Below are 19,972 nucleotides of genomic sequence, written 5' to 3' on the forward strand. Positions count from 1 at the left end.
TTTCATTCTCTCAACTATAGGTCTAAAACATGGGCTTTCCCTTCAAACCTTTCTTCCTTTCCTTTTTTTTTTTAAGTAGTGGTGCCGATGTTTTGTTTCATCCATGCAAAAACAAGCCGAACTAAAGCAACTCCAAAAATAAACAAACAAGGGGAGTCATATTTGTCTTCCCGTTCTTCCATAGGTTGTCCCTTTCTTCTGTTTTCCCACTGCTGCTTTCCTAGCTTAAGGTCCCCTGGGTTCTTGTTGCTTTCTCAAGTGTGTCTGTACTTTCTGTGTTTTCCCTTTATATGCTCTAAACATGAGTCAACTCATCTCACCAAAACCCTTTTCTACATACTTCACCAGCTCAGGAGGGGATCCCAAGGCAGTTTCTGAGGTAACGGTAGTTTTCTTCATTTGGATAGAAAGTACGAGGGCTGTCTGTTGTTATTCTTTAACCTACTCATATGCTCTATATGCTCTTTTGTATATGTGATACTTTTAACTAAAATAAATTCCAGTCATTTTTTAAAAAAGACTTTAAAGGATGTCTTACTGCATTCTAGAGCCTCAACTTGAAATACCAAAGTTGGCCATCAGCTGATCCCAGACAAACTGTCCACTGTCTTTCCCACTTCTTGACGATAATGACCTTCCCATCTGATCATGTTGATTCCTTCAGTACTCCAAACTTCCCACATTTATTTCCTCTTCTGAACCTTATTCCCACCATGTTTCTATCTGAGAAATTCTATTTCTTCTTCAAGATTTATACTTTCCTTCATCTTTTACAGCATATCGTCTGTGCAGTCTCCCTTCTCCTTCCCAGGAACTCTTCCTGACCTTTACAATCTCCCAATCCATATTTGGTTACATACTGTGTTATAGTCTACTTGGCCTATTTGTTTGTTTTTTAGTATATTTACCATCTTTCCTCCCCTAGAATATAAAATCCTAGTGGAATGACCATGAATCTTTTTGCTACTTTCTTTTAAATATGTTGGAAGAGGCTATATTTGTTTGGTTTAATCATGTCAAGTGTAGAAATACTCCAGAGAGTGTTACTGTAAATGTGGAGTGAGCCGAGAAATGTTGAAGGCCAGATACAGTCTTTGAGTGCCAAGAACAATGGCCTTTGAAGAGACTTCAAAGCTCTACCAAATGTAATAATCCTACAGGCAAAATCACCTTTTGGAATATTTTGCTCAGAATCACTTGTGCTAATATTATGTTTATAGCACCCTTTAGGAAGATGGGCTAAAATTGACACATGGTACACGTTGAATCTATTCTTTGCTTATTATCAAATCAATTTTCTTCCATTAAAATTTTCACTTTTAGGGTTTATTTTCATAAACTTTTTAGATAATTGTGGCACATAGATTGGTTTCTGTGTTTTTTCTTTATCATTTTCATCTAGGAAAATTACTGAAAAAGAGTCCAGGAAAGTGATTGCACTCTCTCCTGCCATATAGCCTTCTGATAACATGCAGCATTTAATAATGGCTAAAGCTTTTAACTTACCTAAAGCTGGAAGTTGGTGTACAAATTGTCATCTGTTTTTAATGTTTATTTTAATGCTTACTTGTTATCATTTCAAATAATATTTTATGATTTAAGGTAAGGATTATCATGTTAAATGTATGCCAATCGTGTTGTGATTCAAGTATTCACGGTTCATTAATTTAAATCTGCACATTTATGTTAAAATCCATTATTTTCATCAGAGATACAATTAAAATCATTTGAGTACTGAAATATATTTTAATAGTAAGATTTATTCACTGTCATATGATTTGGCTTGTAATAATTTGTTAGAATGTTCTATTTACTCTCTGGTATATGCACTCACACACACATATATACACTTTTTGATAGAAAAAAATTACAATTTGTTTGAGATGTACCAACTTTCTCCCCGCCCACTCAAAAAAAGAGCATTGTGTAGGCAATTTGGGTGGAATTTCTATCAAATACCTAAGCACAAACTATTTCAGAACACATAAAAGTTGAACATCTTGTCTAATAACTAACCCAAACCTAGCAAAATTTTAATACTGAAACCTGGAAAAGACACCATAAGAAGGAAAAGGAAATGCAGTGGATTGAATGTTTATGTCCCTGAACTTCATGTTGAAATCCTAACCCCCGAAGTGATTGGTATTAGGAGGTGATTAGGTCATGAGGGTAGATCCCTCATGAATGGGATTAGTGCCCTTATAAAAGATACCACAGAGAGCCTTATCACCCCTTCTGCCATCTACAATTAGTGACAGGAAAGACCTCCATCTGTGAACCAGAAAACAGACTCACCAGACACTCAATCTGCTGCCTCCTTGATCTTGGACTTCCCAGCCCCCAGAACTGTTGTTTATAAGCTATCCAGTCTGTAATATTTTGTTACAACAGCCCAAGCCAACTAAGAGGGAAAGGAAACTAAGACAGAAAGAATAGACTGTGTCCACTAATGGAATGATTAATGTTTTTAAACACTTACCATTCACTAGGTACTATGGTAAGCCTTTTTCAGAGGTATAGAAAAGTTAAGTAATTTGCCAGGAAGCTCCCAGTTACTTAGTAGTAAAATTTTACCTAAAACCCAGGAATATCTGAAATCAGAACCCACATGCAATTAATGAAATATTTTTGCTTTCTGGTTACAAAAGTCCTAAATAAAGTGTTGAGAAAAATAGAATCTGTAAGAATACAAAAGAATAATACAAAATAACCAAGTAAGTTATTCTAGGAATAACAAGTTGATTTGACATTATTAGTCAATTTTTATAATCTTTCATGAATCTTAATAAGAAGTAGTTAACTTAAATCAATAACATCCTTTTTAACAAGAATATGTAAGGCACAGTCCAATTAAGGTTAAGAAGAAAAGAGCTATCTTTCCTAGTTCAGGAAATTCTTTCCAAATGGAATAACACTACAAAAAGAAATGAAGTGGAAATACTGGAAAGGAACAGGCAAAGTGATACCAAATTTGCAGTGGATATGATAACTTGGAAAATCCATATGTAGGTCTGGATTCAGGATGATCTAAATTATTCTCCAGAACTTTCCTCTCTAAAGTGTCTATGAGTTTTCGCCTAATTTGTCCACATTCAAAACCTGAATTCCTATTGCAGTTATCACTCTCATTTTACAGATGTGGTCACTGAGACCTGCAGAATCAGGAATCATGGCCAGGCTCAGACACCTCCTAAGTGGTGAAGCTGGCTTTCAAACCAGGCAGTCTTGCTCCAGAATGGCCTTTCTAACCCATTACACTGCACTGAATAACACAGTCCTTTCTGCCTCCATGTTGTCTACATGCCCAGCACAAAGTGAACTCTGCCATCACATGGAATGGCAATCGCAGGAGAATATTCCTCTAGACTAGGAAAGGAGCTACTATCCGAATTTCAAGGATTGCATATATAATTTGAAAACTACTTTGTTCCCCTCCCTCTCAGCGCTGGTATATCTCCCTGGAAAAAAACATTACTACCTAAAACTGCAACAGGAAACATCAAATTTACATAAAAATTTACATCTATCTTCTTTTAAACATTTTTTTCCTATGCTATTTATCCTCTATTGTCCTGAAATCACTAGATAGCTTGTTTAGAATTTATGTGCTGATAAAATTAACCCTTTGTTGCTTTAAGTAATAATGACATTGGGATTTGCAATTTAAAATGGGAGAGAAAGTAGAATTAAATGCTAAAATTCAGATATGACTGTAAGAGTACTGTATGAGAATAAAATGTATATTGGATGAGTAAATGAACAAAGTTGCAGTAATAATTCATTTACCATACACATGCAGAGCATTTTGATATTCAAAACATGAATGTTGTTGCACAAAATTAATTAAAGCTTGTCCAAACATAGTTAATTTTAGATTAAAAATCATAAACTGCAATTACTTGTGGTGTTTTCTAAAAATTGGTAATGATGATCTCCCAAAATATTTTCTTGAGTAGGACCAAAGTTTGTGATTTCATTTACAAAGATGGAATGTGATATAAGATCCTAAAATAAGTATAGACAGACCTGTATATGAGTTATGTCCTCAAACACATTAATTTGTAAATTAAATATTTAGAACAAGAATGATTTTGTAACTGAAAGAATATCATAAATGGACGTAATAGTTCCAAACTAATGTACCAAAGCCTACAATGTACCCACAATGAATGAGGTTTCATGTGCTTATTTACCATCTACATTAGATTCTTTGATCAACTGTCTTTCAAACTTATTCTTTTGGTTCTTTCCTTAATATTGTTGAGAGTTCTTAACATAGTCTAGATACAAGTCCTTTATCGAAATGTATTTTGCAAATACTTTCTCCCAGATTGTAGCTTGTCTCTTTATTTTCTTAAGAGATCTTTTGAAGACCAGAAGTTTTTAATTCTGATAAAGTCTACCAATTTTTAAAAATTAATTAAAGTGTTGGTTGTATCTAAGAAATCTTTGCTTAGCCCAAGGTCATAAACATTTTCTCTAAGGTTGTCTTCTAGAAGTTTTACAGTTTAGCTTTTATGTTTAAGTCTATGATCTATTTTGAATTTATTTTTTGCTAATGGCATAAATACAAGATTATTATAAATCTACATATGCATATAAATTTGAGAAAATGTCTACTATATTTTACCATATTTTGTGTACTACCACAGTGTAATGCCAAATATAATACTGTTATTTTTAAATATTTTCTCATTAAAATGATTGTGAAACTGTTATTTGAGTTTATTTTTCTACCCATTTCAAAAGATGAGGGAAATAAGGTACAGAGAGATCCTACAGCTTGTAAGTGGTAGGTGGAAATAGCAGTGAAGCCACCTTATCTCCTCCCAAAGTCATATGCTGTCCAGTGTTATAAAAAAGAAATTGTTTTCGACAGTAAAGTCCCATGTTATGGATGTCCTGGACTGATCACAAACATTCCTTTCCACCTCTGCCTTCCCCCTGGAACCTGGGCTCTGGACCCTACATCCCTACCACCCTCAATCTCAAAATGACCGTATGCCCTAATGCCCTGGGAGATGGATAAACTGATGTTCTGTTGAAAGAATTCACCTGGAGAGTTGGCCAGCAGGCTGTAGTGTATCAACCACATGGACTACAACTCAGCCATAAACAGGAGTGAACTACAGATTCACATAGAACATGCATGAATTTCAAATGCATTATGCTGACAGAAGCTATACTCAAAAGGCTACATTTATACGACATTTTGAAAAAGGGACAGAAAATACATCAATGGTTGTCAGGGCAGGGTGCCAGGGGTGAGGAGGGGATTGTCTACACAGCGGCACAGGGGAATTTGGGAGGAGTTGATAAAATTGGCACGTTTCTCGATTATGGTGTTAGTTACATAATGACATGTTTATCAAAACTGTGCACAAAAAAGCGTGGATTTTACTTAATGTAAATTGCGCCTCAATGCACCTGACTAAAAAGCATCAACTCAGATTTTCAATGGGTAAAGCTCTTATTCTGGTGAGCTAGCATAGACCAATGAAATCAATGAGCCTGGTTCTTCAGAAAGAACGCAGGGAGCTCCTCAGCAGTACATCCCCTTCCCTTGGTCCCCTGAGCGGCAGCCAGAACTTTTCCTGTGTGCAGCAAGCCCTGGATTCAGTTCAGCCCGCACTGAACTCTTGCTTCTTCTGCAATGGGAATACCCAGCCGATTTCACAGCTTTTAAGGGTTCTGTTGTTTGTGAAGCAAAAGTAAGCATCTGTTTTTATGAAAGGTACAGTGAGACCTCAGCTTGAAGCAGAGCATCTAGGACCTCAGTCTGGTATCTCTGTGTGCAGATGTCCTTGACAACAGTGATGCCATTTGTTGCCAGAAACCCTGCTGCCTATCAGAGCATTTCCCATAGTACTGTACCTAGCCTTGTCTACCAGCTTTTTTAAGTATCTAAAGGGCGGTTTGTATGTGGGGGTTCCTCATGTAAATGAGGTCATTATCCTTTTAAATGCATAACGTTTCCTGTATGCTCCGGAGCTTTCTAAGAAACAGACTTGACCTTTCTTTCCCTCATTCAGGGTGCCTGCAGAGCCTATACTCATTAGCTAGAATTTGACTCCATGACATTTTTACTTAATTTTCTTTTTCCTCTATCTTGGACACATGGGGCAACCATTTATGTTCTTTCTTGACCTGAGATGCTCTCTAATCTCTTTCCAGCTGTGGCATTTGTCATTCAGTCACATCAGGATACGGTGACCCTTCTTTCCCCACAGCAATTCCCAACTGTTAATTGATTCATTTTAGAGAAGGAACTAGACACCATCCTATGGGCTTAGCTCCATTTAATTAGTGTTAACCAGAACAGTAGATAGAAAAGCAATTTCCTCTGGAGTGGAAACATATTCTTTATAAGGTAATAGAGGGAACAAACGGTAGTAGTTTTTAAAGTCCTTGGATTTTTTAAGTGCTATGGATTGGTAATAGATTTAAAAGCAGCATTGCCTTCCATTAATATTGATGGTGACAATAATAATTATAAATAATATTAATAATAACTGGGATTCAAACCCAGGTCTTTCGGATTACAAAGCCCGCACTGTTAATCTAAATTATGCCAAGACGTTTTTGCGATAACCACCACTGGGACTGTGCTGGTTACTTTGTGTCTTCTCACATCCCAGTCAGGTGAGCTTTACTAAGCTAGTTTTGTAGACAGGGAGACTGAGGTTTAGAGAAGTGGACTGTGATTTACCTAAGGTCACTCACTTGCTATGACCAGGATTAGTAGCCAGGTCTGCTCTGACGCTGTGTCCATGGTTTTCATGACTACAACACCAGGCTTCCTTTACAGTAATAAGGAACTAGCAAGGACATCTCTGAAAAGCATTGCTAGACACTTTGTAAAATGTGATCCAAATTATGGTTTTGATGGGCTTTGCTTTTAAACTTCAAATACTGTATTTAGAGATTGCTGGGATTTCATAAAATATAGAACCTGGGATCTGCAGACAAGTGTTTGAGTTTTGAAGGCACTGCTTTATTTATTCAGCCATGGTTGAATCATATTAATTGATCATTAATATGTGCATATAAAGTGAGAGAAGGTATGATCTCTGTCCTCCAGCAATCTGTTATGTCAGATGTGAACAGATAAAGGAGTAAGGAAGGGAGTTGCTGTATAGAGTGATACATTTTATGACACAAGTGTGCCCAGGCGCTTATGAGAACAGAGAAGAGGACAGTTTACATCAGGTGGGGGCAGTCGTATCACAAAAGGCTTCCCAGAGCAGGTGATACTGAGCTGAGTTTGGGGATGAGTAGAGTTAGCTACCTGGGGTTAGCCACATGCTAAACAAAGCAAAGGTTTGGGTGAAAGACAGGGAAGCATACATCAGTAGTGGCTGGAGCACATTGGGAGGCATTGCTGCTTCTAAAGCAGATGTTCTGCAACAACCAGAGAGTTCAGTTGCCTGGGAGGGAAACAAAGGGTTGGTCACTGAGGCATTAACTATAATTCTCCTGGTTCATGAACAGATCGTCAGCTGCTTCCTGAGCAGGGTTGTAGCCCTGCCATCAGACACTCCCACTGTCTTGCTGCTTGCTTCTGGTTAAACAGAGAGAAAAAAAAAAAAAAAGAAGAAGGATTTCTTTCTTTCTGAGCAAGAATGAATGCATGCAGACTTTCCCAATTTTCATAATAGAACCTAGGCCTTGTCACCTGTATGTCTGGTGTCTAACAATGCATAGGGGGCTCTCCTTGTATGTTAGTAGTTATATTCTGAATACCTGAAAATGTTAATATAACTAGCTTTCTGTGACCTAGCTTTATATAATTATCATAAATAAACCTATTGTAACTATGCTTAAAAAAAGAAACTGTCATTATGACGCTTTGGCAAGTCAACCAGTAGTGCCTACTACGTGAGCATCTTCATGAACTTGCCCATTCAGTTTCTTCCATCACTGTTAAGATTTATGAGCTCCTCTTACTTTCTACAGTCATGTTTCTTTTATAGATTTGATGAGCGTTCACTTCTGTTTTGTTCAGGTTGGTGTTTTATTTGAACTTTTTATTCATCAGGTATAACATATATAATACATTACATATATATGTGTGTATGTATATATATGTATATACATGTATAACGTAGGAAATTTCCTATGTTTCCTTATTTCCTATATTATAGGACTATTTCCTGTAATATAGGAAATAATATAAAATCTATTTTATAAGTTATAAGTTGTAAATTATTTATAATTTATAAATATTATATAAAAATATAATATTTCCTATAGTATAGGAAATAAGATTCTAAGTTATATTTTCCACCATGTAGCTAATTGTTAATCATTTAGTTAAATGTTTTCCTGGTGTACTGATTTACGATATTTCCTCTATCATATTTTAAATTCATACATTGAGTGGATTACTATGCTATCAAGACCTGTCTTTTTTTTTTTATCTCTTTTGTCTTACAGCCAGCACATTTTTATTTTTTTTAATTTATTTTATTTTTTTTTAAAGACTTTATTTATTTATTTGACAGAGAGAGAGACACAGCGAGAGAAGGAACACAAGCAGGGGGAGTGGGAGAGGGAGAAGCAGGCTCCCAGCTGAGCGGGGAGCCCGAAGTGGGGCTTGATCCCAGGACCCTGGGATCATGACCTGAGCCGAAGGCAGACGCTTAACGACTGAGCCACCCAGGTGCCCCTACAGCCAGCACATTTTTAAAATATAGTTTTATAGAATATTCTGATATAAACTAGGGCTGAATTTCTTTACTCTCCTTTTAAACTTTTATATTTGTATCAGAATGTTTTCTGTTTTTCATACAGAAGGCCTTCAGAATAATTGCATTAAGCCCAATGAGATTTTGTTAGAATATTCTGTAAGAATATTGCAGTAGATGTTTTCTTAAGATTAAGGGTGAATTTTGAGCCCTCGTGTATAAGATTTCTTATGGCTTATTTAAAATAGTTCAGTTAAAGCCCTTAGATAATCTTTGTTCATCTACTCTCTTTTCTTCTGAAATATATTTGTACTTCTAATTTCTTGTTTTTTGAAAATAGTCCTCTTCCCCTAGAAAAGATAGGGAAAGAATTACAACTGAAAAATTCAGCTTTTTCTATTTTGTTTGTTAGCATTAAGCTGTGTGTGTGGTTTTTTGTTTTTTGTTTTTTGTTTTTTTGATGGTTCAGGACTATCTCGACTTCATCCTTTCCACATATCACATGGCTGCAAGGTCGTTTGTTCTGTTTCAGGCTTTTTCAAAGCTTCGGCTTTTTCTTTCCATTAGTCTTCTCGGGGTGGCTCTTACTGGCCGGAACCACCATTTGCCTTCACCAGACTCGGCTGCCCCTTCTGTAGCTGATGCATGTTATTTTTCAGTATGAGCTTGTCAGAGAGTTCCCTGGGAGGTTACGTCAGTTTCTCTAGCTCCCACCCCTTTTTCTTCCTAATTAGGGTAACTTGTTATTGTGCTATCAATCTGGCTTGAGAGACCATTCCTCTTGGAGCCATATTTTTTTAAGGGTCTCTGGCCATGGACTTATAAAATATTTTCCCAGAACTTTCTGAACTGCCTAATCAACATATCTAAATGCATTTTATGGTTTTTTTTCTCTTGGCTGCTATAACCTCTGGGATATTCATAGCCTCCCAAGTTCCCATCATTGCACCTCACTAAAATTTTTCTGGTCAGATATGAGTCAAAAATGGAAATTCCCATCTCATTTCTTCAAAGGGAGAATCTGGTACAAACATGGCTTGGAGAGACTGAGACAAATGAAGAAGCAGAAAGAAATGACCAGCCTTAGGATGTCCATGTAGATATGTGTGTATGGGGGGTAGAGGTAGTACAGACATATGCAAACTTAATTTTATAAGTACTGTCAAATATGTGGGCCACAATAGCATAGAAATGATCTGTTGTCAAACTTCAGGTACCTGCCGCATGGACAGTTGGGAGTCCCTTTGCTAACTGTCCCGACAGTGCACCAAAGATGAAATGTCAAGAACTCACAGTAATTATAGTTATAAAGAAATATGTAGCTAATCCTATAAATTGTCTATATTTAAATAAAATCGGACTATATAAAAATGTTCCCTCTTCATCCCATTGTCTACTTTTCAAAATACAATACACTTCATCCTTCGGTTCTGTTCAGTGTCTGTCCTTGAGGTAGCTCTCCTTGACAGATCCAGACAGTTTTAGTCACCCTTTTCTGTTTCCATCTCTGCATTTTCTATTATGATTATTAGGGGTCTGTCATCCTCACTTCGACTTTGAACCCTCAACAGCAGATACCGTTTCCTTGTCATTTTTCTCTTTCAAACATATACTACGTTACTTAATGGGTTGTAGATACATCAATAAAACTAGCATTAGTCAACTACATACTTGAAGATATTAGGACCACTTGGCCTCCACGAGCTAATTTATGAAAGATGTGGACCATGTCGAAGTTACAGAGGAGTGTTTGAGTCTCAGAATTAAAAAAAGAAATCTTTCTACTAATTTGATGTATTCACAAATGCAATAAACTGATTTGTGAGGAGTCATCATTCCACCAATGGAAGCTCTCAAGGAACCGAGGATGATTTATGTACATCTATTTGTGTGTCTGGATAAATGATGGGATGTTAAAGGACATAATCGTTTCTTAGCCTTAAAACTGATGAGTATGTGTATTTATGTGGGAATGATACCCAGAAGCTATTTGCAGTATTCTGGAGGTTAGGGAAAAGGCAAATTTATCTACAATAAATCTTAAGAGCTTTAAAAAACTTCGTAATGTTTTGCACTTGGCCAGACTTACCAGGTGAATGTGGCAACACTGGTTATCATGTGGACACAAAATTCCACTGGCTGTTAGTGATGCATTACCTTTGATTTTGTGACAATTTAAAAACCAGTTATTGTTACTAACTCCTATTGGTTTGGAGGCAGAAGGATTTAAAAAAATGGAGTCCATGCAGAAAGCATATTAAAAGGATAGTTGATCACAAACAGAATTAATTTCATTCTATGGTTATTTCATGGACTCCTTTTCTGTCCAATATCTTTTGCATCTCTGAGATAAGGATGCATGATACGAGGCTAATGTGTTATATTTAATTGTGTTTTTAAAAAATCTTTTCTAGTGATTCATAAAATAAAGATGCAGTTTATAATCCATAATATTTTTAATGGTCAGAGAAATATGATAATTTGATCCAGAGCGGCTTAGAGAATTTGTATGGTTCAGGTGTGGAGACTTTCTGAATCAGGATGCTCTGTTACCTAGGACAGCTCCTTAATTTCTCTGAGACTCAGTTTTCTCATTTGTAAAGTAGGGATAATAATATCTACTTCATAGACTGCTGGTAAAAAACGGAAAGAGATGATAACCTTTTCTCTTATATCTGTCCCAAATTGCTGATGCCAGAAAGAGTTAATGCTTCTCCGAAATTGCCAAAATTACCAATAAAAAAATTACTGCAAATCTTGGAGGAGCTGACATTATTTTACTTTATTATGCAAATAATTTTGACCTCTAGAGATTATTTATTTTGCATCAGAAGCCTCAGTTCTTCTGTACTGCTAACCAGTTTATTCCATTTTGTGCAACAATTCATAATGAACCTTAAAAGAACTACTGATTATTTTAGAGTTTTTGGCTCAATTACCTGTTTCAAATGCTCAGTGACTAAGGAAAGCATGTCATTTTCTCCTCTCCTGCACACTGGTGTATAACAATAGACTTTGAATAGAGCAAATCAAAGAGACACAAATACCAGTATAAGGGGCCCATTGTGCTTAGTTTGTAGCCCTGTCACATGCTTTTAATTTAGGTTGGTTGATTGATTATGACAAACTGACAGCACATTGTTCCTCTCTTGGAGTCTCTAGACGCTTTAACATTCCTACTCTCTTCTGTCCATTTTGATTCCAAAACTTAAGTGAAATGGAATTACAGCATTCACTTTGTTTTCCTGTGCTAAGTGATTATCTCTGAAGTGCAATTTTGTGATTAGACGAGATGGCATGCATACACTCAGCTAATGCTGATTTCCCCCAGGGTGCAGAACAGGTAAATTCATAATGAATGGATGTTGTGCTTTGATTTCAAATGGATGTAAAACCTCCCCATACTTGGTAGTTTTATTTTAAAAATCTATTTAATTATTCTAAAATTAACAGGAGAATATTAAAATTGAACTTTAGAAAATGGCATTTAAACATAAGTCAAGGGTGCTAACCGCTTATGAATGTTAATCCCCTTCAAAAAGTGAAAAAACAAACTTACCTGGCAAAATGGGGTGGGGGGGTGGAGGAGTGTGGTCACTGAAAATCTTCAGTTTAATTATTTATATTTTTCCTGATTATTTCAAAAATATCTGAGAGCACAGCTTAGTAATCGTATTCTCAAATACTAATGTTCCTTATTTTGAAAACTACAGTAATTATTAACTAATTGGTATTATAGTATCATCATAGTTGTTTGGTCCTGAGGGGTGACTTTTTTAGGGGGAGGGGAGAGAAGAGGCAAGGAGTTAATGATTGGCACAAAATATTTTCTTTGAAATTTTATTTTATTTTTTAAAAGATTTTATTTATTTATGTGACAGAGAGAGACACAATGAGAGAGGGAACACAAGCAGAGGGAGTGGGAGAGGGAGAAGCAGGCTCCCCGCAGAGCAGGGAGCCCCGACATGGGGCTTCTATCCCAGCATCCTGGGACCATGACCTGAGCTGAAGGCAGCCACTTAATGACTGAGCCACCCAGGCGCCCCTTCTCTGATATTATAAAAACAAATTTTGTCCATAAGTCAGAGAGCTCAGTTTTAAAGAGAATTTACCATCCCCAAATTAGACGTGTTTTGACCAAACAACAAAAGTAGATGACTGGTACACAAATCATACCCCTTTACTGATAAGCATTGACTATAATATTGTGAATCTTGAAGTGAGAAACATAGTATGCAATTTCTCAAACTTATTTCATTTGAAATCCTTTTTATAAAAAGTATTAACACTAGTCAGAACTTCATGGAGGCCATGTTGGTGCATGGTTGTTGGTAGTTCTTTGATCAGCTTCTTCTTCCCACACTTAAATCTCTTAGCATAATATCCAATATATATTAAGAGCTCAATACATCCTAATTATTCTTGTTATTTTAATTATCTTTCCAACTGAGTAAAAGTCATGATTTTAATAAATTGATTTTCAACAGTAAAGCACATTAATTTGGAATAAAGTGCTTTTATTCAAGGCTCAAAGAACAATCCACCCATTAAAATTTTCAATCTCCTATTATGGTCCAGTTGTATGTCCTGCGAACCATCAGTAATATTCTTTCTGGTTGAAGTGAGTCACTTTCCTGCATGTTCTGTTATCACTTGCTCTGAGGGATGTGTTACCCTCAGAGTTGTCCTCATAAGTTTGGACACCTACCTAGCAGAGATGAATGGCCTACATCTTCAGTATGCACTCTGTGACACCTTGTATACTTGAGTTAACAAGGTAAGCACTTCTAAGTACACTCAGTGAATGATTTGTTAGCCTATAGCCTGCTCTCCAAGGTAGCAATAGGAAAACTGCACATATTTATTCTCCACAGCATGGGCCTATTGGACATAATTCTTTGGGCGGAGATAGGGAAGATAAGATGTAATGCCAGTGTGATGAAAAGGACAGTTAATTGGGGGCCAGAACACCTATGGGTTGTAGTTTTAGTTCTCTTTAGTATCATAGGTCACATTTTGTAGTTTCTCTGAACCTTGGAAGTCATTTTATACTTATCGTGGGGGGTTTTGTTTGTTTGTTTTTACCTATCTTTCTTGCTAGTTTGGTAAGCTCGGTAGAGATGTCTTACTCATCATTAGATCTTTATCCCCCTTTGTACCATTGACAACACTGAAGGTGCTTAACAAAGTTGTGTTGAAAAAGTAAGGCAAGAAGGCAACCAGAAGGAAGAGAGAGGCAGAATAGAACACTATATTTAAGGCCTAAGTTCCCCTTCCCACCCACCCCCCCCCCCGCAAATTCTCTTTGAATAAAACCTTATGAAATCAAGTGCACATGGTCCTAACTTTAATGGAAGTGTAAACTTTTAGGGCTTGGAGAAGTTACCATCAGTCAGATCTTCTCTTTTTATGTATAAGAAACTGAGGCTCATGGTGATTAGGTGAGGAGTCACTTGAGTAAATGCAAAGCTGCATCCAGCCCTTCTCCCTTCCAGCTCAGCACACTCACTCGAGTGTCCCGGGTAAGCTCAACATTACGCTATGTATGCAAATAAATCTAGAAAGATACACCCCCTACCCATTAGAATTTTGGGAAAGTGGGTGGTCTTTTACTTTCAATTCTCTATATCTTTCTTGACTTGAACAACAACAAAAAGCATAAACTACTTTTGTAACACAATAAAAAATATCATTTTGGGGAGCCTGGGTGGCTCAGTCATTAAGCGTCTGCCTTCAGCTCGGGTCATGATCCCAGACTCCTGGGATCGAGCCCCGCATCGGGCTCCCTGCTCCACGGGAAGTCTGCTTCTCCCTCTCCCACTCCCCCTGCTTCTGTTCCCTTTCTCGCTGTGTGTCTCTCTCTCTGTCAAATAAATAAATAAAATCTTTTAAAAAAATAATCATTTGGAAAAATATAATTTAAAAAAGTAATGAATTTCAATACTTTGCAGGAGTACCATATAGAATAAGTAGCAGTATGTGATAACAAAAAGTACCCTACATCATGAGTATGATTTGCTAAAGTGTATTTCTCAAGGAGTGGACTGGAATTCACCAGCGTGTGTATTCAGTACCTCTTACCTATTGGTGAAGAGGCTGCTTAGTTATTTTTAGGTCATAATAAATGCTTGTTTATATTGCCTTAAGAGTTCAAACAACTCTATCTCCCAAAGAAGAGGCTCATCCGTCTTCCAGTGGGGCCCCACCCTTCTCATGTAGTTCTTCATGGTCATATTCGAGTATTCCATCTTCTGATCTGTCAAATTCAATCCATCAAATTTTTTTTCATTAATATTTCTGACTGCCTTTCAGGGAAGAAAAAGCAAAATATTTTTAAGTAACATCAGGTATTTGTAAATCTGATTGAACTATCCTTGATTCATGCTTTCTTCCACATTTTACCTATTCTCAAAGTGCCCTGAAACTTTGACTAGCAGGAAGATGGGAGAGAGGCTATGCCAAGCCACCAGTGGTAAAGTTGGGGGTGGGAAGAATGGAGTCTCACTGCTAAAGCCAAGCAGTCTTGCATCTTATCTTTCCTGACTTTGCCCAGAGAGTTATACCCATACTTGTGTATTAATTATCCTGTATGCTAATTATCTAAAGATCAGAGTATCCATTTGACTTATTTTCCAATGTTACTATTTCTACAGCTTCTGCCACCTTTGAAGACTTTCAGATTCGTCCCCACGCTCTTTTTGTTCATTCATACAGAGCTCCAGCTTTCTGTGATCACTGTGGAGAAATGCTGTGGGGGTTGGTTCGTCAAGGCCTTAAATGTGAAGGTAAGGTCTTTCCTCCCCAATCAAGTCAATCACATGCGGGAACATACCAACTATCTGCTTATGTTGTGCCCTCTACAGTAATGTCATCTTTCCCTCAGATGTCTTCCAGCGATTTTTTTGGGTGCATGGATTCTGTTTCTGTTCATTTTGTTACATTTCCTGTCTTCAGCATATTTGCTCTGATCTGGGAAACCTGACACTCATACCATTTCCCCTGTATTTTGTAGATTTGTTTCTTTTGTGTTATTTTGGCAACAAACTAAAAATAATATTTGTTTCTTCGGTCAGGATTTGGATTAGTAGGCATTCAATAAAAGTTTGTTGAAATGAGCAGAGATTTAGGAGGTTAACCAAACCATGCAAGGTCATTCAGCTGTAGAATGGTAGACCGGAGCTTGTACCCATGTGTCTTACGTGAACAATGAATAGTGGGAATATTGAAAAGAAAATGGTGCCTTCCTAATGATCTACCATGTGGAAACTACCATGTAAGGTATTTTACATATTTTCTTAACAATGCTACAAAGTAACTTATTCCTATTTTATAGACAGCGAAACTGAGGTATGCAAGGTCATGTGGACAAAAAAATTGTCGAGCCAGGATTCAAATCAACGTAGTTCAAAAGTTGTGATGCACTGTGATTAACTTTCCCTTATGCATCCACTCGCATTAGAACTTGTGGCAGTTAAAAATGCCTCAGATAATCTCTTTGGGTTTTTGTTGCTAGATCCCTCAGAGCCCAAGTTCATTCTATCAAAGAACATTTAAAAAAAAATAACTAGAATAGTTGCTGAGCTTGTCCAATAGAATCAGAATTCAAAACCCACCCTATTTACAAAATGTGAAAAGAAATCAGAAAAAGCTCAGGAGAAAATTTGAATTTCCAAATAGCCTCAAGAAACAGTACTATTTTTAAAAATGCATAATTTAATACCAGAAGAGCTTTTAATTTATGGTTGAACAAAAATCATTTTTACTTTCTCTTTCCAGGATGTGGTCTGAATTACCATAAGAGATGTGCATTTAAAATCCCCAACAATTGCAGTGGTGTGAGGAGGAGAAGGCTCTCCAACGTTTCCCTCACTGGGCTCAGCACCGTCCGCACAGCGTCTGCTGAGCTCTCCACCAGCACCCCTGATGAGCCCCTTCTGGTACAGCCTCCTGTTTATCCATTTATCCATTTACGTGAGGAACCTGTGGGACAGTGTGATAACAGTGTCAGCCAAGACAGTGCCCTGGGAGGGAGGACACAGCCAGGGTGTTAAGGGTTAGGTTTCCTCAGGGCCTATGCTGGAGATTGGTCAGTGCTTCGTCAAATACCCAACAGCTTTGAGTTTGCTTTTATCTGTGAGCTTCGTGCAATTAGAAATATGTGAGGTTTCATCGTGGTCGTAGGGCCAGAGCAGCGCAAACCTAGTGTGTGAATATTGCAAAACATTAGTTCGTCGAAACTTGGAAACCAGAGATAAAAGAAGTTCTCCTCTGGAGATTATTAGAGTACTTTGTGGTGTCGCTGAATATTTATTCTGGGAGAAAATTTTAAATTTGCTCTTATGAAAATAGGCAAATCTTTAATGTCTTGGCATCAATGGCATACATTCTGTGATACTGTCAGGGTGATGCTGATGGACAAATGCTTAGAGAAAAATAGAGCTTGAATACTTTAAATATTTCCATTAGCTCTAAAATACTTACCTTACGGATATGACTTAAATATTCTTCTTTAAGGCAGTTAAATTTGGATTTTCCACACATTTAAAACCAAGTAAAAATTGTGGTAATTATGTGAATTATTTAAAGTAAGAACTTAACGGGGTGCCTGGGTGGCTCAGTCGGATCCTCAGTGTCCTGGGATCGAGCCCCGCATCAGGCTCCCTGCTCAGTGGAGAGCCTGCTTCTCCCTCTTCCTCTGCCTGTCTCTCTGCCTACTTGTGCTCTCTCTTTCTATCTCTCTGTCAAATAAATAAAATCTTTAAAATAAGAACATAAGCTAACAGTGTGAGACGTTGAATTTCCCATAGTTGCTCCCTTCCCCCAAAGAATATTACAAAGAATTTTTATAATCTAGCTATTGTAAAAATCAATTAAAAACTTTAAAAATTATTACAACATTATGGTTAAATTTATCCTTCTTGGAATGGAGAGGGGCGATAAATTTTGAAGACATCTCTAAAAAAAGGTGTATCAATGAGTCCTTTGTTTGTTACAGCGTAAACCAGACATATAGCCCAAATACATGCTCATTTTGGTAAACAGGAAAATGTCATAGTCTGTTTTCCCAAGACTTTCTTTTGAGACTTTGTTGTGTTTTCAGTCTTTCATGAAGTGAACCTGTTGGAGGAAGGCAAGTACTTATTCCTGCCATTTAACTAGAAGAATATGTTATGTTCGGTAACTATTCAGAATGTGTATGCGTGATTTTATATTATTCTGTAATGTTGCATTAACTGGAACTAGTGATATTCTAACTGAAAGGTACTTAAATCAAAAACTATTTACTTTTTCAAATAACTCATGTCAGCTTCCCAATTCTGAAATTCCTTGATTTAGTTTGAATTTTTATAGGTAGTGATTTTTCAAGTTATAGTAGTTACTCTTGCTTTTAAGTTAGTCACTGAGACAATTCAGTTCAAGAGAATAAATATTTACAAATATAAAAAAAATAAGTTGAAGAAACAAAATTGTAAACTAATTGTATATTTCTTTCAGTTTTACCAAGGAAAGTTCTTAAAAGATTATTTAACATCCCACAAGAAATCTAAAGCTCTAAAGCCATTCATTATTAGAATAGATTAGAATCTAGATGATTAATGCTAAAGATTCTTCTTTTAGATCTATCTCAACTTTTTATAATATATACATATATATGTATACATGTTTATACATATATATACACATACATCCATGTAAATAATATAAAACATTACATATATAATTTAGATTTTATAAGTATAAATTGAATTACATATTTAAATTATATGCATGTGTATATTTATAAATATATATAATTTATATGTAAATATAATTTAGGTTACATAACTATAGTCTTTAACATGGGTTTTTAAATCAAATTATTTAATTGCTTTATTTAACCAAATTAAATAATTATTTCATCATTTGAATTACTTGATTACAAGCTATATTTTACATGAAATGTTGAAATTCATTAGTGCTTTATTGCTGAATGGAAATTTTTATAGTAGAATGCTTAAAATGTTTTTTTTATTATTTTTAAAAATCAGATTTTAACCATGTCTGTCAAGAAGGCTTATAAGATTGTGACCAAATCAGAAATTTGTAAGGTGAGAAAATATTGGGGCCATAAAATACTTTGAAAAATATTATTATCATAAACTTCCATAACCTTGTATAAAATGCCCGACAGGTAGCCTTTACATGAGAAATGCCTTTGGAAATCATGTTTGTGACACTCTTTGACCCACTAGTTCTTAAAGTCATGTTTTCCATGCATCAAAGCTCTCTGTGCCCTCACGATATACCTATTTATCTCTTGTTTTATCCGATAACTGAGAAAGGAAGCCAACACTGGCCCACTTTGTGGAGGGCATGTATTTTCTGGTTGTCTTGGGTCATGATCATGCCTCAGCTGCTTTATGTAGGGACAAAACCACCCTGCTCTACCCAGGCATTTTGGAGTACAGTGAATATGACCTTTTTTATCCCTGGGCAAGACATAAAAGGTCAGTAATTACAGTTTAAAATTTAGAGTGAATATCTAATCAAAAGTAATATGGAAATAATAATAAAATCTTTTAGTTATATATACAATAAAAGATATTTTTCCATTTCTGAAAAAGACAATAACCAAGATATAAAGGTGGTATTGCTTATTAATCCCATTGATATCATCCATGTTGCAAGTCTGCCATGACAAGTGTATAGATTTTTTTCTCAAACATAAGAAAATGATTTTTCCTGTCCATACTTGATGGCTTATTTTGACTATAAAATCACCATTTCACAGACAGATAAAGACACTGGTAATTCTATTAATTTATTCAGTTTTGGCACATAAATTGAATCTCAGATTTCCATATTGCTGCTAAGAAAAACAAGTATAACAACATAGATCATATGACAGGCTTTATCTGTCATCAATTTTGGCAGTAAACTGTATTCATTATAACAACCATGAGGCAATCCATCTTTTAAGAAGACTCAAAATGCAGTCAATTTGTGGCATAACAGCTCAGCGGGAGGTGTATACCTTTTTGTAAACCATCACCAGTATTAGAAGGAAATGAGAAAAACCCAATAAGTTCTTAAGTAGGACACATTAATATATTTTATTATTATACATAAGTATACTTACTAAGATTATATCCATTTGATGCACTTTTAAGAAAATTGCAGAAGTCAGGATTAAATGATCCTATCATTTCTCTATGCTTTACTCATCTTTTTATTTATTTTTTTCATCTTTTTATTTTTATTTACAAATGTTCTTGTGGTATTTAGGAAAAGTCAAAACCAATTGA

The 19,972-nt window shown here is 36.0% G+C and overlaps 1 protein-coding gene across 3 annotated transcripts in view; it reads left to right on the forward strand.

Annotated features, from left to right (window-relative positions):
- The window catches only part of PRKD1 (protein kinase D1), a 317,471-nt gene that overhangs the window by 221,794 nt on the left and 75,705 nt on the right, over nucleotides 1–19,972 (forward strand). For all 3 annotated transcript variants that reach the window (XM_028114819.2, XM_028114820.2, XM_088025056.1), the window contains 2 exons: nucleotides 15,341–15,472; nucleotides 16,464–16,624. In XM_028114819.2, the coding sequence (XP_027970620.1) occupies nucleotides 15,341–15,472; nucleotides 16,464–16,624 (293 nt within the window). The remainder of the gene's footprint in view (nucleotides 1–15,340; nucleotides 15,473–16,463; nucleotides 16,625–19,972) is intronic.

The sequence above is a fragment of the Eumetopias jubatus genome, unplaced genomic scaffold (assembly GCF_037043125.1).
Source record: "Eumetopias jubatus isolate StellerSeaLion01/CBP00866 unplaced genomic scaffold, mEumJub1_p1.0 scaffold_7, whole genome shotgun sequence".
Taxonomy (NCBI): domain Eukaryota; kingdom Metazoa; phylum Chordata; class Mammalia; order Carnivora; family Otariidae; genus Eumetopias; species Eumetopias jubatus.